This window comes from Daphnia pulicaria, chromosome 6, assembly GCF_021234035.1.
Source record: "Daphnia pulicaria isolate SC F1-1A chromosome 6, SC_F0-13Bv2, whole genome shotgun sequence".
Taxonomy (NCBI): Eukaryota; Metazoa; Arthropoda; class Branchiopoda; order Diplostraca; family Daphniidae; genus Daphnia; species Daphnia pulicaria.
The window spans coordinates 12,335,927-12,356,199 of record NC_060918.1 but is presented as its reverse complement, the minus strand read 5'-3'; the positions used below and the strand labels follow the sequence as shown (position 1 = coordinate 12,356,199).

Here is a 20,273-nt window from a genome sequence, read left to right as displayed (position 1 = left end):
GCAAATGCTGGTTTCTGAAGGGCATTCACGTGATCTACTACTGAACTCTTTTGCCAACCCTCTACCCCACGCGAATCAATAATGCGCTCCCGCCATTAAATGTATTGAGCCAGCGTTTGAACCATGGTTTGAACTATGGAAAGCAATATTTTTGTATTGTAGATTCTTTACGTTGATTTATTCCTGATTGATCAAATTTTCACGTTATTATGTCTTACAAGCCGATGCTGAAATGGTTCATCGTCGGTGTAATTGGAGAAGATGTTAGAAATATCAAGTATGGTAGGGTGTAAAATTTGTTATCATGAAACACAGAGCTATTGTTTTGTTTTGTTTTTTCATACCCACAATTTTAAAAAGTGTCTTGCTCTTTATTTAGATGGCCTTTTATCGACCTTTATGACTTTGAAAGTCATCTTCACCTTCAAATGTGTACGGCCATGGTTACCATCACGTAAAAAATGAATAACGGGATGACGGGTCACTTAGTGATCGGTGATCCATAGCTATATTCCTAAAAATCATGCTTAATTAAAGGAGGAAATCATGTTACAGTTAGATACATCTTGATTTCTAATTTCATATATTTAGTCGAGTAAAAATCTGTTTTGTTTCCACTTTCCAGAGCCTGTTTGTTATCGTCTTACGTCAGCTGATTTGGCAGCTCACCATTAGCTGGTAGAGCGACTGTAATTTTTAGAAAAAAAATCGTCTAGTTTCTGTTTGTCCAGTTTCAAAACCCGAGGTAACTATTTAGTATTTACCGAAAAATTCAGTTGGTTAAAATGGACTTTGTCTCGTGAAATAGTTTTCGTAGCTGCTGCTAAGCTTGCTTACAATGCAGTTAAAACGTATATTCGTATTGATATGCACGTACGATGGCGTCTGCTCATCTCTCCAGATTTGTAGATTTCGGTCGGAAAATTATTTGTGTTGGCCGTAATTACAGGTATTTATATATAAATTATAAAGCCCAATTATTGGGACATGTTTAGACAATTTTTTAATGAAGTAATAACAGTTGAATATCTATATTTCAGTGAGCATGCTATTGAATTAGGAAATGCTATACCTGAAAGGCCACTTCTTTTTTTAAAACCCACTTCTTCCTATGTTGAAGAAGGAAGCCCAATAAAGATACCTGCAGGTTGCTCATCTCTTCATCATGAAATTGAACTGGGTGTGGTTATCAAATCCAAATGCTCAAAAGTCAAACCTGAAGATGTCATGATCCATGTTGGAGGATTTTGTTTGGCACTGGATATGACTGCAAGAGACTTCCAAGATGAAGCAAAGAAAAAAGGCCATCCTTGGACACTTGCAAAAGGATTTGATACTTCATGCCCTGTAAGTGCCTTTATTCCAAGTGAGAAAATTATGGATCCTCATAACATAGAACTGTGGTGCTCAGTTAATGGAGTTGCCAGGCAACGGGGTTCAACAAAAGACATGATCTTTAATGTCCCTACATTACTTAGTTACATTTCCACTTATTTCACATTGGAACCCGGTGATGTGGTCCTTACAGGTACTCCTTCTCTCCTCGTTAACTCTAAACAACAATAAATAAACAACTCTCCTCGTTAACAGGTACTCCTTCTGGTGTGGGTCCAGTCAAAGTTGGGGATGTAATAGAGGGTGGAATCACTGATGTTTTGACCATGAAATTTATGGTAGAAAAATAATAAGCTAACACTCAATAAGTTTGCATTTGAATGTTAGAAAATGATTCAGAAGACAGTTACATAATTTCTTTAACATCAATAGTTGTGTATGGATTTTCATTCAATAAAATTAAGAAAATCTAAATAATTTTTCTTCCCAAACCAAACTTTTATTGTTTAATACGCCATTTTGAAGGTGGGACTCAAGACTTCGCAGATGATTCTCAACTGTCAAGACAACAAGCTGTCAAAATTTTTTTAGAAATGAAGTTGTCTGGCTTCGCTACTGTCGAATTCCCGTGGGCAGTAGGGGCATTTTAACCTAGCAACGGATTGGCCAGTGCGGATAGCTCTAAGAACACTTCAGAGAAGTTGTGTTAATTTTATCGGTAAGTGAAAAACTACAATTAATATCTCACTTGTTTCCGGAACTGAGTTTGTTCAAAGCATCACGCGAAATAACATGACCACATACCAGTCGCATTGGTGGGTTCGAATCAGAACCCTGTTGTCGCAGAATTGGACAAGCAAATATCGAATGGTAACGATATTCACGCCCAGCATCAATTTCAATCTATAAACAAATTATAGATTAAATAAAAAAATTGCTGGCTTATATAGTGGGTAACTTTACTGGAAGTTCATCTTTAGCGTTCCACATTCCTGCAACCTGCCTTTGGGCCATCACTTGTTTAATATTCAGCAATGCCGGTAATGATATAGATCCCACGTTAACGCTGCAAGGAGAAAAGGTGATTCAGACAGAAAAATTTACAACTTATTTTTAAAGCTTACCAAACCGACAAGGGACTTTCGACACTGAATCCAAGTAGAGCACAGGCGTCCTTTACAAAAACCTCACAGATTTCAGTCCAAAGGATAGGGTCAAACAGCTTTTTATAGGGAGAGTTGTGAACTCCATAAGGAATAAAGGCCAAAACTCCCATTAGGTTCTGAATATCTGGAAATTCAATCAAATATGAAACATGTAGTTGTAATCAAATTTAACAATTAAGTTGACTAACCAGTTTCGTGCTGATGAACGAAAGGCGGAAAATGTCTTCGGACATAAGCAAGTGCTTCTCCTTGCTTTCCGGGCCCTTCAGACACAAGTTGAAGAAATTGCAGTCTGTGTAGTTTAAATTCAAGACTACTATTCTGTTCCATTAGTTGCTCTCGATGGGTTTGCGCCCATTCTAAAGCAGCATCGAGATTCCTATGTCGCAGTTTTTCCAAAATTTCATTAAGTAATATGAATGGTTGTTTACTGTTCTCATGAATTTCCAGGCCAGACTCCTAACAGAATTTTTATAGTTAAAATATCTGAGTTCTTAAGAAGATTAAAAATTCTCACTTTGGCTAATTCCTCCCCTATTTCCAAGAAACCATGTCTATACATGTGTTGACAAATCACTTGATTAAGTAATTTTTCCTTATCGGCTCCTGAGAATACTCTATCAAAACTTGTAGAAGCATAATCTTGAGTGAAATTCTTTCAAGAAATGAGCATTAGTATTTTTATTTAAGAGGGATTAAGCTGAAGATACAAGATACATACTCTGTCAATGGTTTTTCCAACTTTTGAAACAGAACTATGGAGATCTCTGTGTTCACTGGCCAATCGCGAAACTGTCTCCTTAACTTTTGCTATTGCAAGATGGATTATGAACAACTGACGTTCGTTAAACTCAGTGTCTGCTTGGGCTATGATTTTAAAAATGTACATAAATACTGTAGAAAACAACACCAAAACATGTCAAGCAGCTAGGGATTTACGAATTTGCAGTACCTTGTTCCAATTCTGGTTTAATTGACGACAGAAACTCGATAGTCTCCTCAATGTTTTTTGAACCATTCTCCCGGATACTAGCAAATTTACTTAGAATCTTATCAATTTCTTTCTCGACAGCAACACAAGCCTCCATTCTCGTCTTTGTGTTTTCACGTCGTGATATGGAGGCGGAGCAAAACTGTTTATATACTGAGACGCATAATGCGTATCTCGGTAAAAATACTGTTTAGCAGGCACCTTTACACCCCAGCCTCTACCGTGCTCTGTGTGACTGTCTGTCCCATATGTTTGAGAGAAAATCGGTCGGATTTGTTTCGTTTTTCTCTGTATAAAACATTTTCTAACAAAATGCCGCGTGGTAAGTAGAAATAATTTATTTTTAAATTGAAAAGAAAAAAAAGAATGTTTTGAATTACTTACTCATGATGTCATGTTGGTTAACATCAGGTGGAAAAGTAAATAAGAAAGGTAGAGCAAGACATTTCACTAGCCCAGAAGAACTAGAGAGGCAAAGAAAAGAAGATCAACGTAACTGGAGGGTAATTTTATTCTTACTCTCTGTTTTCTAAATACAAAATGAAGTTGTCATTACATTTTAGTTTAAAGGAATTATTAGGTTTTAAAAATTTGTTTCATAGAATATATTTTAGAGCTCCCATGCCTATTGTTGATAGTAAAAGATTTTCTCATCAATTTGAGAACTAAAATTGTTTTTTTTTTCTTTCTCTAGCATGTGTTAATTTTCTGTTAATTTTTGTATTTAGGCTAAACAAGAGGAAGCTTCAGATTCTGATTCCAATGAGAGTAAATCAGAAAAATCTGGCTCTGGTTCTGGCTCTGAATCGGAGGAAGAAGCAGTGAATGGAAAAGGTCCCACACCAGCTGTAGATATTGAAAACCCAAATCATGTGGTAAAGCAAGCCAAGAAAGTTGGAGATTTGGATGTCAATGATGCAACAAAACCTGAGCTTTCAAGACGTGAGCGTGAAGAAATAGATAAACAGAAAGCCCGAGAACACTATCAAAAGCTTCACGCTCAGGGTAAGACTGACGAGGCCCGTGCAGATTTAGCTAGATTAGCAATTATCCGACAGCAACGTGAAGAAGCTGCTAAGAAACGCGATGACGAAAAGAAAAGTAAGCAAAAATATTGTTTGTAATCATCATTCATAAATCGAAAATAAAATACTTCTTTATTGATTTACAGTGAAAGAAGCTGTTGCGGCTGCAAAGACTGCAAGTATTCAAAAGGCAATAGGAAAACGAACATGAAAAATAAATCGTGACTTAAAAATATTGTATCACTTCACTCACAGTTCCAATTGTGGTTCACTTTTTTCTTGTCATATTTCCATGTGCTCTGATCTTCCATTTGATAGCTTTGCCAGGCTATTGATTAAAGAGAAGAAGAGGAGAGGAAGGGACCTATTTTGCTTCCTGAATAAAAGAGCAGAAGGAACTAAACATTGAATATGTTCCATGTTATAATTAGTTGATATTAAAAGCATGCAAATAGGCATACAAACTAATGACTTCCCTTGATTTAGTCAGAGCTTATATTTTGCCTTATGTTTTCATCTTAAAGAAAACAATTTGTTAAATATTGATCGAGTGTAGTGTTGATCACTCATTCATACTGAATAACTTTGCGGAATCACTTAAGTTGAACTGTAGGATAGTGTTAAAATTGCAACTCAGGAACTGACTTTAACCCAACACATGTCATAGAAGGAGGAAAACAGAAAGGTTGGAATAGTTGCAACATGTAAGGTAGAAGATGCCATTTCATTTGAATACATTAGTTTTTGTCTGCAGGTCAACTGGCGTTATCCGCCTAAATTCCAAAGAATCTTCGAATCTAAATGCTATCGATACTAAATGGTATATATGGAAGATACGTTGGTTAGGCTACAAAACCATCCGTTAACAATTTTCAGCAGCAGTGTCCTTGATGGGTAAAAAATCTGAGTTTTAGTTTACATAATCGTTTTACAATTCAACCAACACAAGCCAGTCATTTAGTTATTAGCTCATTTAGCTGATTGTGCTAAAAAATAAGTCTAAATTTCTATTTATGTTGAAGGCTACACCATATTATGCGAGATATCAAATTTGATTCCCGCATCTCGAGAAGTGTGTTGTACATTTACTCCTCTTATTCGGAAATCCCAATTCACATTTAAAATTCGAATAAATACTTTTAGCCGAGTTTCACGCATCCGCTAGGTGGCACTCGTGGCCCGAATAGCAGACAATTTTTTTGTAAAGGAAGTAAGGAACAAAAAAACACACAATCGTCTGCAGCAAAACCTAAAATAATAAAAAAACAAACAAACAAACAAACACACAATCACGCAAAGTCGCAAACGCAACGAGGAAGAAAAATAGTGGTAACAGTGAAGAGCGATTGCAAAAGTATGAATCAAGAAATGGGGGTACGTGTTCAAAACTTTTAAAATCATAACAAAATGTAGTTAATGTGAATGTTGAACAATGGAATTTGGAAGTCCAATTCTTAAGAGTTGTCTAAAAATTTGTAAATCAGTGTATGTGCTACCAGTCGAGTAAGGTAATTAAGGTCAGGTAAATCTAGGTCCATAAACTAGACTTTTACCTACAAATTTATGAATCAGGTTCTTTAGTGTATGTATATGTGTTATGAATATATAGAACAAATATGCTGATGCTGGTGTGTGTGTGTCGTGTCCGACACTTGCTTTAGGTTTAGGGGATTTTTGTTTATGTAGAATTTTTATTATTAGGATTCTTCCGCCACAAATGTGCATAAGTTCCTTTCTAATGATTCTTTTATTTTTAATTTAGACTTGACTGAAGAATTGAATATTGTGATGCTGTGTGGATAATAAAAACGGAATTTGAGCTACTGTGGTCTCATTATTCTCCTCTTTACACGTGGAAAAGCCCATCAAAGAATGGACAGGAAAGTCACGAGGTTGCCAAGCTGCTGCAACACCACATTCGACACCGAAGAAAAACGAACAGCAATCTGAATTGGATGGTGAAAGAGAATTGATTGCTCAAAAATGAGTTGCCGACAGAAAGAATCATCGTCAAGTGAAGAAAAAGGATGAAATGCCAAATCGGCAGTTCCAGACGAAACGGTTACTCCCAGCAAACTGGTGGTTTCCTGCGTTCATTCAAATAATCCTGCGTCAATTCAATAACAGATACCTAAAGCGGAGTTGATTTTCTCCCTGAATGAACTCGATGACAGCCAATCAAAGGCTTCGTCCCATCGAAAACGAACAGTTGAATCGGTGAGTGAGGTGTCAAAAGAGAAAAGACCTCGTGTCGAGCAAGACATAGCATCCTGATTGCATCTGCCACTCTTAATGCCTTCGTCCCAGTAATAATTGAAGAAAATGCTATGACCACCAACGTCAACTAACAAATTACAATTTCTATTCCATCGTCGGTCCGCGAGGAAAAAGAGAAAAGGTCATTGACAAAACCTAGAAGAGATTGGAGAGAAAACGAGCGAACACACTACACACGCAATTTAAAAAAAATGTCCCAATGTCGGATGTTACGTTTGCTTCTGTGTTTGTACTTCTTTTTTTTTCAGTCGATTTTCACGGTGCAAATTTAGCCACGGTTTGTTTTTGAAAAGTGATGAGATATTTCCACGCCATTCGACCAAGCTTAATCAAAATTGAATAATTCTAAGGCATGTAAGTGAATCGTTAGAGTTTGACTTTTCGAAAGATCCATTTTTTAGTCTACTTCAATTTATTTTGTGAAAGCACGCCGAAGATCTTTTGCCTTTCTCCACGTGATCGCTGCCGTGTCATGAAGATGCTTCTTTGAGAGGGTCTCTACTCTCTACTATATTGCAAGACAAAAATGTGATGAGAACAGGTCTTGAACAGGTTATCTGAGTTGGTTATAATGTACTTTTAAGATAAATCAAGTAGGTTAGTATATTGCTTACATTTTAGTCTACGTATGTGTGCTTAAGAGAAGTAAGTCGTACACTCGTACGTTACTTTAGAATGTTTAAGATGAAATTTAGGTATATTTTCAACATGTTCAAACTGATGCTGATGCAGTGTTTATTTATCATTTTTCAATTACCATTTTAGAGTTCAACCTGCAGATGGGCCGGCTAGTTTGCATGTCCTTCACGCTTGAAGGTCACGGTGAACATTACGTGTAAAACTGTCAATGCGGTGGTGTAGAGGTTGGGTGAGAAAGGTACGTGTTTCATCATTATCAAACAGGTACAATACCCGCAAAGCTCAGCCATTTGGTATTCATTTTGATATTTGTAGTTGTAGACCCATCCCCAGCAACTTCAAACTGCAGAAGGAAAGGCCAGTTTGACGCTCGAAGGTCACGGAGATCATTACGTAAAACGTATCATGCGACGGCAGAGAGGTTGGGTGAGAAAGGTACGTGTTTCATCATTATCAAACAGGTACAATACCCGCAAGGCTTAAGAGGTGAGGGTGATAAAAAAATCGTATAAAAAGGAGAGAGAAAAGGCCAGAGACATCAGTCGAGTGAGGATCTCGGACACGGTAACAACTGCAGCGCACTCTCTGTCACCATCTGCCTTCTTCACCGTATTGCCAGTTCGCATCCATGGGTAAATATTCTGTCTTTACATGGAGTTTTCTATTAATGTCAATTATTTTCTGTTTGTTAATATGCAAATTATTATTGAACATTATTGTTTGAATTTGTTTACTGTCTAGTTAATAAGGCGTCGTATGCTGTTGGGTGTTGTATCGTTGATGGCTGGGTCGACCACTGGTGTACCGATGTCTCCTGAGTATGGCGGATACCAAACCGCAACGCCACCGCCTTACTACCCAAAAGCAACTTACGTAACGACCAGTTACTGCACCGGGGTCTACAAGTGCTACACTACTAAGGCACCGGAGTTTTATACCACAACTTACTCTGCCCCGAGTTACTACACCAAGGCGACGGAGCAGGACTACGCATGCTGCCCTAAGATCCTACTACACCGAGGCTCCCAAGTATTACTCTTTTCTCAGCTACTTGTTGCACCGACTTTCCTAAATACTACTCTGTTCCCAGCTGCTACACCGAGGCTCCCGCTTATTACTCCACCAAAACGGTCGAGTACTACACCGAAGCGGCAAAGTACTTCTCTGCCCCGATCTACGCAACCACAACTGAGACGGCCAAGTATTACGCAGTCCCGACTTACTACACAGAAGCTGCTCTTTCGTAGTACGTTGAACCGAAATACTACACTGATGCTCCAGTTCCCTACAATACGACCTACGCTACACCGCAGCCCCCAAGTACTACACCGAAAAAACCGTCTATTACACAACAACGTATGCTCCCTAGTTTACTACACCGAGGCTCCCAAGTACTACACCACTAAGGCACCGGAATTCTACACGTCAATGTATGCTGCCCCTACCTACTACACCGAGGCCCTGCATTACTACAACACTGAAGCGCTCAAGAACTACACTACAACCTACGTTGCCCCGAGCTACTACACCTACGTCCCGAAGTATTAATGTGCGTGAAAGGAGTCGTCAAGAAAAAAAAAGAAGTCGTGCCAGAACTGCAGTGGCCTATCTGTCACCAACTGCATTCCTCATCGTGTAACCGATTCGCAATTATGGGTGAATATTTTTATTTTTATATTGAGTTTTGTATCAATTCTATTTATTTCTATTTGTTAATATGCCTGTTAATATTTAATATTTATGTTTAAATTTATTAATTCTTTAGCAAACTATGGCGTCGGGCTGCTGTTGGTTGTTGTATCGTTGATGGCTGGGTCGACCGCTGGTGTAGCGATGTCTCCTTGGTATGGTGGATAATAAACCACAACGCCGCCGCCTTACTATAAAACAACAACTTACGCAACGACCAGTTCCTGCACCGAGGTCTACAAGTACTACATCACTAAAGCACCGGGGTTTTATACCACAACTTGCTCTGCCCCGAGCCACTACTCTGACGCCCTGAAGTATTACTCTGCCCTGAGTTACTACACCATCTAGGCGACGGAGTGCTACATGACTACGTATGCTGCCCATCCTACTACACCGAGGCTTCTAAGTATTACTCTGTTCTCAGCTACTTATTGCACCGATTTTCCTAAATACTACTCTGTTCCCAGATGCTATGCCGAGGTTCCCGCTGATTACTCCACCGAAGCGGCAAAGTACTTCCTGCCCCAATCTACACAACCACAACTGAGGCGGCCAAGTATTACGCTGTCCCGACTTGCTACACAAAAGCTGCTCTTTTGTGCTACGTTGAACAGAAATACTACACTGATGCTCCAGTCTACTACACCACGGCAGCCCCCAAGTACCACGCCGAAGAAGCCGCCTATTACACAACTACGTACCCTGCCTAGTTTACTACATCGAGGAATTTAATTATTACCCTGCTCCAAACTGCTACCAAACTGAGGTTCATATTTATTGCAATTCTCCCGATTATGTCACCACTACTTACGCTGCTACGACTTATACACCGAAGTTCTGAAGTATTTCTCTGGATGTGTTGAAAGATTGCTGAAATACAAGATTGATAAATCACAAGTGCATGTTCTCCTTATGTACATTTCCTGCTGCTGATAATTGCATGATGTGAGAAAATATTTCTGAGTTAACTTACAAATAATTGATCTTGCAAAATACAACAATAAAAATTCAAACTCATGTTTGATATTTCAATAATAATTCAAACTTTCCTTTTTAAATTTTTCTATCATTAAAATTCAAAGTTCAATATTTTGCTAAAAAACCGTCACCACCTATATTATCTCTGCTAAGTCCAGACTTTTGTTTTTGAAAATTTTTTTAAAAAAGTCCCCTTGCATAAAGTTTAAAAAATTTTTTGCGAAAAAATGTTTGTTCGAATTTTTTATAGCAACTAAATTTATTTTACTCGATTATTTTATTGCATACCAAATTTATTTCATTACATGATTACATACATTTATTTTTCCTGTGGCCCCCAGGGGGGGGGGCCTGTCGCTTTCTCTACCGCGATAATAACATGATGCAAGTTATTATTTGTTTGGCGCAGAAAGCTTGTTTAATCTAGCAGTTCTCGACTGTGTCAAACCTGATATTGATCAGATTGCCTCAGTTGTATACTGCATGATTGAATGAAAACTCAAACGACAACAGATCAAACTTTTTGTCAGGAAAGTCAGCAGCACAAAATAGAATGTCGCAACAAGTCACAGCAAAGTCAGCAACACAAAATGCACAGCAATTTCATGGCATGGATAAAAACGACAAAAAAAAAATTGTTAATTCAGGGACCCAGATGGAACAGCTCAGCTACAAGAGCACAGCAACTTCTGGATTACACTGCAGCCGCATGCTGCATACAACGGTTCAATGATCTGTCTTCGTCACACCTTTCACCATTTGGCTGCAACAAGGTGACCACCAGCTTTAAAGAAGTGTTTGCTATACCTGTTTAAGAAAAGAAAATTATTTTCGAGAACACAACTGTGTACACATGCATACTCATTATAACAAAAGAATACAAAGAGTAACAGAAAACTACGCAGTCCAACAGAATAACTTTGATATCTGATCGGTACAGGTAGCAAGCATGCAAGAGGAAAACCTTTCACCAGCTGGCAGCAACAAGTCCATGTGCACAATGGACTGCAAAATGAAGAAGCTCAGACTTCACTGTGCTGTTAATAGAAAAATCTAAACTCAGTTACTATCAGAAACAAACCATCAATTAACTAAATGTGTAACTTAAAGAGTTAAAAAGACGATCACCATAATTACTGTCAGTGTTATGAAGTATTTCTGCATGTGATTTTGGGAAAATGTACAGCAGTTTCAGGTCACATGATGAGATGGAATTGCCACCTGTAAATTCACCACACAAATAATTTACATTAAATAACTTAAAGAATCCAAGCAGGATTAACCTTTTATATGCTGAATAATGTCACAACAAATGACAAATAAGTATAGTAGTGTTACAAGTCCACAACAACCAACACATTTCAGGATATAACACCAACATTACAGACTGCATGGAAGCAGCTCACCGGCTCACCACATCATTCAACAGCTGGTTGCAACCAAACCATGTTAGTCAGCACTGCAGAAGCGCAAACTTCACCTGGCTGTTAAACCTATTTGACAAATTTTAAATTACTTTAGATGAACAGAAATCTCTGGGGTGGTTGCAACACCAAGACAGGAATAAAGTGGACTCTGTCAAACTATGTAGTCCCTCATAATATCAGAAATTTTACAAAGGGATCTAGAATTTCAATCAAAGTCTATAAATAAAATAACTATTTGAAGTTCAAACCAAATCAATGGATGGCAAAAAAAAACACAGGTCGTCAGTCAACTTCACTCAAAACTTAACACTAAAGCAAAGGGATCTACAATCTGGTCATCAAAACTTAATCTATAGCCTTTTAGTTGGAAAATGGAAAAACATAATTAATTCTTCTGTCAAGTATATCAGGATGAGACGAACAGCCGGTACACGAATGGACTACTCACGTTGCAATGGAGAATGAGGACATTTTGGCAGGGTGCAGGACAGCAGTCAAGCCAGACATGTGACCAGATGATTTGGCCAAGTGGAAATAGGCTAAATGAACTGTAAATCCACACATCAATGTTAAACATACAGAAAACTTAAACGATCAAAACAAGAATTACCTTTTAAATATTCATCAAAATATTTGAGAATGAACATTCATCGACATCCTGCTCTGTCTTGCTCAATGTCTTGGCAAAAATGGTGGCGTCACTACCGATTCCCGAATGGACACTTCGCGTATCCGCCACCTGGTAGACACATTACTAATTTGACAGATGAAAATAATCAATAATCAAAGGCATCTAGCGTTAGAAAAAGAAAACGTTCAGGTAATATTTGATTGCGATTCGCAACCCACCTCAGACCTCACGTAATTATCACAAATCGTCCTTAATTTCCCTTAGCAGTGCAATCCTTGTTCACTGTAACTGTTTTTTTTCTTCCTCGCCGGTCGCAGCGTCTCTCACATATCGAATTTCATTATGAATTTGTTTTTTGCATTTCATTGGTGGTAATAGGGTCAGGTAATACGTAATAGACATCAGATAACACCTGGTTGAACTAAAAATTTAGGTACATGTTCCTTAGTGTCGTTTTTCTTCACTGCGAATGCCTTTCAGTGTGAGCAGCAAATTCGATGATGCAGAAAAAGTCGAAAGACGCACAGTCAATAAACCAGTTCTCGATAATTCATAGATATATATATTTGAATATTTGACACATGATGATATACACAATCGAAGATGGAATGTGTGTGCGAGGGGAGATCAACAGTCAAGTAGAGATTTGGGATCAATTAGGATTTTTTTTTTTTTGTTGCTGTTTTGATACCGTTTTTGAAACGACAGTGATAAGGGCGACATTGTTTGTTTTGGTAAGGATTCCAATAAACTAAAAATACTCAACCACATCACACTTGATAGAAAGATTAGGACAGGAGGACATTTGGCGGTGACCTTCGTCAATTTCTTCGATTGCTGGTTTCGTCGTCGTCGTCGTCGATATCCTCTCGTCGTCGTTGAGGCCGCCGATTGGCTGGGAATGGCAGCCGCCGCCACTTTCCAGTTGCCTCTGAACGATCAGCTGCTTGAAAATAGGAAGAATACTCCAATCGGCATGCTCGCCACCAGTTGTCTGCTGTGGGCGCTGCTGGTCACTCGGCTGGTGGCCGTGCGGAGTTCGTTTGCTCGTCCGTCCGCTCACGTCCTCATTACTCGTGTGCTTGTTGTTGCTTTGAGCGGCTCGTCTCCGTCGATCACGAGTCGATTGGGATTTAGTCTTGCCACGGGCCGACCCTCTACTGGACCCTTTACTGGACTGCATCGAAGCGGAGCGGCCGGGCGGCTTGACGCAGGAAGAATTGACGTTGCACGGTAGTGTCGTCGCCGTCGAGCCCACCGTGAGATCGGTGCAGCTGGTCTTGACGGGCGTGGTCGACGGCGTCGGCGGAGGTGTTTTTCTTCTCATTTCTTTGGGCGACGTCGGCGGCGGCGTCGTCGTCGTCGTCTTGTCTCCGCCGAGTCCGTTGACAACAACCGTTTGGGGGCTGTGCAGGTTGGCGATGACCATCGGCAGCGAGTAGAGTCCGTCCTCGATAACGACCAGTTCCTCCTCCCTGGGAGAAGTGAACGTGGACCCTTCATCAAAGTTGACTCTCGTCGAATTGGCTTCTTCCTCTTCTTCTTCTCCTTCTTCTTCTCCTTCTTCTTCTCCTTCTTCCTCCTCTTCTTCTTCCTCTTCTGCTTCGCCTTCGTTTTCGTCTTGTTGGCTGATGGTCGTGTCGCTGATGGTGGGCGAGTCGAGGCTCTCCAGCGATCGATATTCGAAATAATTGACGGGCTTGTTCATCGTGTCCACCTCTGACATGTTGGACTCGTAGTTGAAGGAAGAGTCGCTGTGGCTTTGCTCGTGCTGGTGGTGGCCGTAAGGTGTTGCTCCCGCCTTGCAGTCCAGGTAATAGGGAGACTGCTGGCGCCGATGCGTCGCCATCGTGCCCTGAACGGAAAGACTCCGGTTGTGGATGGGCTGGAATTCGGGTGACAAAGACGTGCCGTTGCCGCCGGACGGCGACGACCGGATTTCGGTCAAACTGAAGCTCTCCATCATTTGGCAACGTCGTCGTCTTGCCGTCCCGCTGCCCCCGAATCCCGGCGAAGCGGATGAATGATGGCAAGCGCAACGCGAGACCGAGACCGAGCCCGGGCTCTTGTGGACTTGAGCAGCGCCCCATTCATCCGATGGCGAATCACCGGACTGGATGCCACCGCCGCCGCCACCGCCACCGCCGGAACGGTCGCCTGACAGGTTGGAAATGAAGGATCCGGGCGGAGATTGGTGGGGGGATGATGACAGCGGTTTTCCCCCCACCAGCAGCAGCAGACTCTTCGAGATGTTTCTCATCTCTTCATCTATTTCTCCTTCTTCTTCTTCTTTGTTCAACATTGACGCAGATGGGATGGGATTGTCACGTTCTTCCATTCCCGTTCCATCCATCCTGTCCCTTTGATGGCGCCGGCGTCGACATAAAACGCGAAGAAGAAGAAGAGAGAAAAAAAAAACAAGGGAAAACAATAACATCAATTCCAAATGAGGAATATGTGAACAGTTGGATTAGTCATGAAAGAAATGGGTCAAATGCCCTTGGGCATTTTTTTTTTTTTTGACAGATCCCCAGAACATAAATCCCAATGGTATATGGAGACAAGTTACCACCACTGTTTACATATTGCATCGGGTGTTTCGTGAGAAGAGGACAGAGAGAGAGATGAGCTGTACATATGTTAGCTAGCAGCTAGGCTAGGACTCTGCTGGGCTGCTGTGACGCAGACTAATAATGCATGGAACGACAGATGAAATAGATGACGGCCGCCTCCCCCCCCCCCCCCATTCCTCCAACGTGATGACAGTTTTGAATCCCCTCAGACTCTCATTCTCCCGCTCTTTCACACTCAACTGATGTGCAAACATACTCTGCTGGGCAAACAGAGAAGGCGCGCCCGTTTATATGCGGTGTCTGTCTGTTGTGATCTCCTCGGCATATGCCCTCCTACCTGCTGCTGCTGACGCTGCTGGTGGGAATAAACGGGCCGTCGTCAATCGCTTGATTCTGCCAGTCGGCGTTGACCGGCGTCGGCTCAGCGTGCCGCTCGACGCTGACGTACTCGCAGCAGGCGCTCATGTTGTGAGCCAACGACTCGGCGTCCAGGTCGTCGTCGTCCATTTGCTGCTCCTGTCCGTCGCATTCAGCCGTGCCGGACATTTCATCGTTGGCGCCAGATGATTGCTGCAAATCCATCGATCTCCTGAGAACGTGACTAATGAGGAGCAGCGGGTTACTGATGGCCGTCCACATGGCCACGCTGGCCGTGGCCGGGGCCGTCGATCCGCTGCCAGAGCCACTGGACGTCGACTGCACCACCGACTGCTGCTGCTGCAGCTCCTGGTGCTGGTGGTGTCCGGCTCGAACTCCTTTGCCTCCGTTCTCCCTGCGTAGATACACAAATGAGAGAGAGACGCCAAGTAGAGAACATGGGCCATTAGTCTGTCTTGCTAATGATCTTAATCAGACGCGGACGTGCTGACGGCCAAGTCCAGTCTACAATTCACCAACGTGTACAGGAGGAGGAGGAAGAGGAAGAAGAACAGGGAGGGGGGCCAACGTGCTAATAGCCAAGTTCGTTATTACACCACCCCGTCCGACGCTATCGAGCGTGTAGCGCTCAGCGTGAAACAATGTCTATGATAGATCATTACATCGTCGACGGAAGGAGTCGGAACAAAAAGAAGAAGAAGAAGACACGAGGAAAGTCAAAAATGGGGAACACCCCGTCAAGCGCAAACGGATTGAGTCACAGGAAGAGGAAGAGGAGGTGAATTGATTGAATTATTATTATTATTTTTTTTTTTTCGTGATTTTACTTGGCGTGATGCGGCGAAGTAGAAGTCGGTTCGGGCGAAGAGATGAGCGAGCAGAGGGACATGGTATCGGCTCCGCTGACGGAAGGGACTGCTCCACCGACGACGAACGCCAATCAGATGATGAAATCAAAAAGAAAACATGGATGAATGAAATGACGTAAGCAGGCGCAACCCAAAACGCAACTGCATGTCATACCCCTGCAATCCGAATCGATTTTCGAGTAGGTAAAAGAAGGTCCATCTTTTGCCAGCGAGTCGTTATCTTCTCCAAGTTGCTCTAGAAGTTTCTGTGAGAAGAGAAGATAGAGAAAGAGAAAGAAGAGTAAGTCGGAAAGTTGCCCAAAGTTTGTCGGAGTGACGACGCAGAAAACGATCGTCGTGACCATACGGGAGGGAACTCACGGGAAGGTGGAAATACAACACAATATCAAAAAGAAGACACTTTGACGCCATATAACCATTGGCTGCTGCTGCCCCCTTTTCCCCAAGGCAATTACTTTTTTACATATTTAGAAGTGAAAAGCTTAGTTGTAGACGAACGGGAAAAAAGCCCTGGAATTATAAACTAAAATATAAAAGGATCGTCCCACGTCCCCTCCCATCTAAAATAGAAAAGAAAAAACTTGTTACTTGGATCTGGTCGTCGAGATTGCGCAGCTCCTTGCGCAGTTTGGCGTTTCGCGTTTTGCTCTTGTAGTGGAGGCTGGTCTCGCGGTTTTGATTAGCGCCGCTCTTGTTCTGCCTACCGCCACCGCCACCGCCGCCGCCGCTACTTCCGCCTCCGCCTCCTGCTCCGTATTTGCCTCCCGGAAGTTGAGGTTTCACCGTCGATCTGACGCCGCGCTTCTCGATCGTCCCTTGCGGATTTCTCCGCAATTCAATCAGCTGCTCAAAAGAAGGAAGCGGGGCCAATCAGCGACAGTGTCAGTCAGGATCGGGGTAGGAGGAGGGAAAAAGGGAGAAGAAGATGAAGAAGACAGGGGGGAGAAATGATACGATCAAATGAAAAGAAATGGATCCGTCACACGTCGCCATTATGTGGCCCATGATTGGAAACAAGGATCCCATTTCAAAGTGTACTTTTTTCTTTCCCCCCTACGCACAGACACGGCAATGCGGATGAAACTACAAAGGAGCGATGTGTGTGTGTGTGTGTAGCAGGAGGAAGGGTAGATGCAACTCTGCGGGGGTTTCACAAACAGAAGAGAAAGAAAAAAAAAATAAAAATAAAGCGAGGAGAAAGTTTTTTTCAGGAGGGATTTCTCGTTTTTCCGCTTTGTGCTTCGTCGTCGTCGGACGCTCGCATCCGACGCACGGCGGCGTCGACGACGCTCCATTATTCAAACAGGAGAGAGAGAGAGAAGGAGAGAGATGGGAGGGGGGAAAATAGAAAAAAAAGGAGAAGCAAAGGAGCGTGTCACAAGGAGCACCCGCCGTAATTCAATCCAATGGTAATGACGTCGTCGTGGCGGGTAGCGCTGCAGCAGCAGCTCCTTGTGGGGGTTTCGCATATACAACACAACGTCGAGCAACGAGCCAAGCAGAGACGGAACAGCCCCCCGAGCTCCCCGCAGCTGCTCCTTCATCAGTTCTCACACACACAAACGCACAACAAACAGCTCGAGTGGAAATCTTTGCCAGGAATAAAATAAAAAGACACTCTTCGCATATACGCAGCGGATGCAAAGAGTATTTTTCTATGCCTACAACAACCATCTTCAATAATTTGCATGTAATCCCCCATCTCTCTCTCTCTCTTGCTCCTTAATGCGGAGCCGAATGAAAGAAAGTAGCCAGGAGGCATCAACAACAATAGGAGCCAAGGCAAAAGGAGGTTGGGAGGTTTTTTCTGCTCGGCTGGAAGGCGGAAGAGTATTGGTCTTTTCCAACAATATAAACCAACGACAATAGAGTAAAGTAGGCCAGTCTTGCTAAAGGTAAAGAGAGGGACGAGTGCGTTCACATGTCACGTTAAATATGCATCGGCGATGTCGAGAGCGGATGGCGTGTGCTGCCCCGTTCTCTCTTCCTACTGCTGGGCACTTTTTCTCCCGTCCCATACATTGTGCATCGAGTATCGGTATTTATACTATTAGACTCTGTTTTCTGTCTGTGCTCCCGTTGCTGCTGCTATCCGACATGGACGACAACCCCTGGGGACAAGCCGGGGAAAACGATAATGGAACGGATAAAAATGGATAGAGTGTGTAGGATGATCGGGGATGGATTGGGTGGGATGGGGGAATGCGCTGGGCCAGTCCCACACACAACATTTGCAATAGGAAGAAGAGGAAGAAGAAAAAGGAAGTTGGCCATCGTGTGTTACCTTGGGAACGAAGACGAGGCAGAGGGTGCCAGTGGTGCAAAAGACGATAAAGATCGATATGATGACGTAGGAAACGTCCTGCTCGTCCTCCAGGATGAACGAAACCGCTCCGCCAATCACGCACATGATCACCACGTTGTACACACTCATACCTGTTAGTAGTAGTCGTCGTCCGGCGAGAGAGAGAGAAAACAAGTGAGTACATATAGATTTAGTTGTCGTGGCAACCGCGACCGAGAAAATTCAAACAACAATCAAACGTCAAAAATGCATTGCGACTGGAGCGAGCGAACGAGCGAGCGTAGGAATTGAGATTGGCCGGCCGGCCGGCGAGACTCACCAATGTATTTGGAATCGTTCAAGGCCGGGATGTTGACGTTGCGAGTCTCCCAGGCCAAGAAGCATCCGAACGCCATCAAGAGTCCCTTGTAAGCGTAAATGGAACTGACGAAAATCGTCATGTGATTACTCTGGCAGTATTCGTTCTCCGGCCGGATTTCGGCGTTGTCCTGGCTCGGGTGCGGCTGTGGCAACAACAACAAAACACAAACGGAAGGAGAAATTGGAAATCAATCACAGCACGGCCACCACCACCACCACCGGTTTTATATTATTATCATACAGACGCTCTTCAATTTTAGATTAGATCAAAGCAGCAACCGCTGCCGGAATTGGAAGAGAATAAGAGAAAAGAAAAGGAGGAAAAAGATCGCCGACTCACGTAGGGCTCGAGCAGCTTCGTCTCGCGGTAGAAAGGATCAATGACCTGCCAGGTGGTGAGAATGGCAATGTCAATGGTCAGCAGAACGCCAACCACCATAAAGAGCTGGTAGTCTTTGATGGCCTTTTTGTTGAGTTTAACGTCGGTGAAGATCGAGTGAACTCGCCACGTTTTCGAGAACATGGAGCCAAAGGCCAGCGTGAATCCGGCCATCAGCGTCCAAATTCGGGCCGTGCAGATGACGGGCAGGGCCGACTCGCTCGTCAGGTGCGAGTCCAATCCCAGCAGGATCACGCTCGTATACGTCAGCAGGCAGCCAATGATGATCGTGTTGTTCAAATAAGGACTCGACATTTTGATGTACCTGATGCGCGAGAAAATCCAAATTGAATTAAAATCAAATCAACAGCTGGGAATCCCCCCTTAGTAGCACCTCTGGTTCCTGAAACGGATGTTGATGGCCAGGAATGAGGAAGCGAGGACAATGCCCAGGGCGGCGACGATCGTCAGCGTGACGAAGACGGGCACGCTGATGCGTGACGGCTCCACCGTCTGGATGGTCCGATCCCTGGGCGGCTGTTTGCTCTCCGACATCCACGAGATGGCCGACTCGTTGAGGAAGAGCGTGTCGCTGGCGTTCTCGTACTCGGCCACCGGCACTTCGTGAGCGCCGACAATTTGCTTGACCGTCAGCCGGCCGCTGCGCTCGTTGTCCTCGAATTTGATGCGGCCCGTCACGCCGTTGAAGTCGACGCTGCGCAGGGCGTCCAGCAAAAGCTTCTCCCAGCCCGGGTCGCGGTACGTAAAGTTGCGGAGACTCCAGTGCGGCTGCTGCTGCTGCCGCTGTCTGCTCGAGCCGGACGACGCCTGCTTGGCCTGTTTGTTGCGTTCGTGCAGCTTGTGGATGACAGTCTTGACCGTCTGGGCCGCCGTCCACACCGCGTCGTATGCGTAGCCGTGGAATTGCGAATACGAGTCGCCCCGCTCCTTGTTGTACTGTTTCTCGTACTCCTCCGCCGTCTGCCAATAACAAGAATAAAATATAAAAGAATCTGCAAATCCTGACGGAATAAGTTTATATTTTTTTCAAACGACAGAGTGAACATTGTCCCGCGTGATGCAACAAACTTTCTGTGTCTGTGGCCGTTGGATCCGCTGTTGATGCATGGCGGACGTTACTTGGGAGACACAAGTTAGGTGGGGGGGGGGGGGGGGGGGGGGGGAGAAGACGACACTATTCGCGTGTAACCTGCTGCCCCTTCATTGTCGACTCAAGTCGAGTGGAAA

At 43.2% G+C, this 20,273-nt stretch overlaps 4 protein-coding genes and 2 long non-coding RNA genes across 17 annotated transcripts in view; 3 read left to right on the top strand and 3 right to left on the bottom strand.

The window, feature by feature from the left end:
- The first annotated feature begins 71 nt into the window (after positions 1-71).
- Positions 72-1,812, top strand: LOC124344224 (acylpyruvase FAHD1, mitochondrial-like). Of its 2 annotated transcripts, none has more exons than XM_046797737.1 (5): positions 72-277; positions 380-554; positions 626-949; positions 1,041-1,528; positions 1,591-1,812. In XM_046797737.1, exons 3-5 carry the CDS (start codon positions 879-881, stop codon positions 1,683-1,685), a joined length of 654 nt encoding a protein of 217 aa, XP_046653693.1. In that variant the 5' UTR covers positions 72-277; positions 380-554; positions 626-878; the 3' UTR covers positions 1,686-1,812. The 2 variants fall into 2 exon arrangements, with proteins under 2 accessions (XP_046653693.1, XP_046653694.1); XM_046797738.1 differs by lacking the exon at positions 72-277 and having other exon boundaries at positions 403-554; positions 626-745; positions 809-949.
- On the bottom strand, positions 1,747-3,653 carry LOC124344179 (E3 ubiquitin-protein ligase RMND5A-like). Of its 2 annotated transcripts, none has more exons than XM_046797660.1 (8): positions 3,454-3,653; positions 3,223-3,368; positions 3,019-3,156; positions 2,690-2,960; positions 2,460-2,625; positions 2,299-2,401; positions 2,084-2,238; positions 1,747-2,016 (listed from the first exon to the last, which is right to left on the bottom strand). In XM_046797660.1, the coding sequence occupies exons 1-8, from the start codon at positions 3,587-3,589 to the stop codon at positions 1,923-1,925; spliced, it is 1,209 nt and encodes a 402-aa protein (XP_046653616.1). In that variant the 5' UTR covers positions 3,590-3,653; the 3' UTR covers positions 1,747-1,922. The 2 variants fall into 2 exon arrangements, with proteins under 2 accessions (XP_046653616.1, XP_046653615.1); XM_046797659.1 differs by having other exon boundaries at positions 1,747-2,025; positions 3,454-3,648.
- A 28-nt stretch (positions 3,654-3,681) lies between these two features.
- LOC124344220 (28 kDa heat- and acid-stable phosphoprotein-like) lies at positions 3,682-4,920 on the top strand. Its single transcript, XM_046797731.1, has 4 exons — positions 3,682-3,814; positions 3,904-3,995; positions 4,221-4,593; positions 4,664-4,920. The coding sequence occupies exons 1-4, from the start codon at positions 3,805-3,807 to the stop codon at positions 4,726-4,728; spliced, it is 540 nt and encodes a 179-aa protein (XP_046653687.1). The 5' UTR covers positions 3,682-3,804; the 3' UTR covers positions 4,729-4,920.
- Positions 4,921-5,751: 831 nt separating this feature from the next.
- Positions 5,752-10,142, top strand: LOC124344260. Of its 5 annotated transcripts, none has more exons than XR_006919580.1 (8): positions 5,753-5,891; positions 6,280-6,578; positions 6,645-7,697; positions 7,895-8,065; positions 8,175-8,462; positions 8,524-9,089; positions 9,199-9,531; positions 9,593-10,142. It is a non-coding gene; the product is annotated as an uncharacterized LOC124344260 (long non-coding RNA). The 5 variants fall into 5 exon arrangements; XR_006919578.1 differs by having other exon boundaries at positions 6,280-7,148; positions 7,221-7,697; XR_006919577.1 differs by having other exon boundaries at positions 5,754-5,891; positions 6,280-7,391; positions 7,560-7,697.
- A 448-nt stretch (positions 10,143-10,590) lies between these two features.
- Positions 10,591-12,239, bottom strand: LOC124344268. Of its 5 annotated transcripts, XR_006919620.1 has the most exons (6): positions 12,141-12,239; positions 11,979-12,078; positions 11,387-11,596; positions 11,241-11,324; positions 10,965-11,140; positions 10,591-10,910 (listed from the first exon to the last, which is right to left on the bottom strand). It is a non-coding gene; the product is annotated as an uncharacterized LOC124344268 (long non-coding RNA). The 5 variants fall into 5 exon arrangements; XR_006919622.1 differs by having other exon boundaries at positions 10,591-11,169; positions 11,232-11,324; XR_006919621.1 differs by having other exon boundaries at positions 10,591-11,140; positions 11,232-11,324.
- Positions 12,240-12,706: 467 nt separating this feature from the next.
- Positions 12,707-20,273, bottom strand: part of LOC124344084 — a 28,122-nt gene continuing 20,555 nt past the window's right edge. For both annotated transcript variants that reach the window (XM_046797509.1, XM_046797508.1), the window contains exons 6-14: positions 19,420-20,006; positions 18,987-19,350; positions 18,606-18,789; positions 18,266-18,417; positions 16,570-16,824; positions 16,136-16,226; positions 15,940-16,027; positions 15,072-15,506; positions 12,707-14,521 (exon numbers count right to left, since the gene is read on the bottom strand). In XM_046797509.1, the coding sequence (XP_046653465.1) occupies positions 12,913-14,521; positions 15,072-15,506; positions 15,940-16,027; positions 16,136-16,226; positions 16,570-16,824; positions 18,266-18,417; positions 18,606-18,789; positions 18,987-19,350; positions 19,420-20,006 (3,765 nt within the window). In that variant the 3' untranslated portion in view covers positions 12,707-12,912. The remainder of the gene's footprint in view (positions 14,522-15,071; positions 15,507-15,939; positions 16,028-16,135; positions 16,227-16,569; positions 16,825-18,265; positions 18,418-18,605; positions 18,790-18,986; positions 19,351-19,419; positions 20,007-20,273) is intronic.

What these genes read in the sequence shown, in the direction of transcription:
- LOC124344224 (XM_046797737.1), top strand. Translation starts at nt 879, where the DNA reads ATGGCGTCTGCTCATCTCTCCAGATTTGTAGATTTCGGTCGGAAAATT. An exon ending in TGTGTTGGCCGTAATTACAG is followed by an intron (nt 950 to 1,040) that starts GTATTTATATAT and finishes TCTATATTTCAG; the next exon opens with TGAGCATGCTATTGAATTAG. An exon ending in CGGTGATGTGGTCCTTACAG is followed by an intron (nt 1,529 to 1,590) that starts GTACTCCTTCTC and finishes CCTCGTTAACAG; the next exon opens with GTACTCCTTCTGGTGTGGGT.
- LOC124344179 (XM_046797659.1), bottom strand. Translation starts at nt 3,589, where the DNA reads ATGGAGGCTTGTGTTGCTGTCGAGAAAGAAATTGATAAGATTCTAAGT. An exon ending in CGTTCATCAGCACGAAACTG is followed by an intron (nt 2,626 to 2,689) that starts GTTAGTCAACTT and finishes TTGAATTTCCAG; the next exon opens with ATATTCAGAACCTAATGGGA. An exon ending in GAAAGTCCCTTGTCGGTTTG is followed by an intron (nt 2,402 to 2,459) that starts GTAAGCTTTAAA and finishes TTCTCCTTGCAG; the next exon opens with CGTTAACGTGGGATCTATAT.
- LOC124344220 (XM_046797731.1), top strand. An exon ending in AAGATCAACGTAACTGGAGG is followed by an intron (nt 3,996 to 4,220) that starts GTAATTTTATTC and finishes TTTTGTATTTAG; the next exon opens with GCTAAACAAGAGGAAGCTTC. An exon ending in ACGCGATGACGAAAAGAAAA is followed by an intron (nt 4,594 to 4,663) that starts GTAAGCAAAAAT and finishes ATTGATTTACAG; the next exon opens with TGAAAGAAGCTGTTGCGGCT.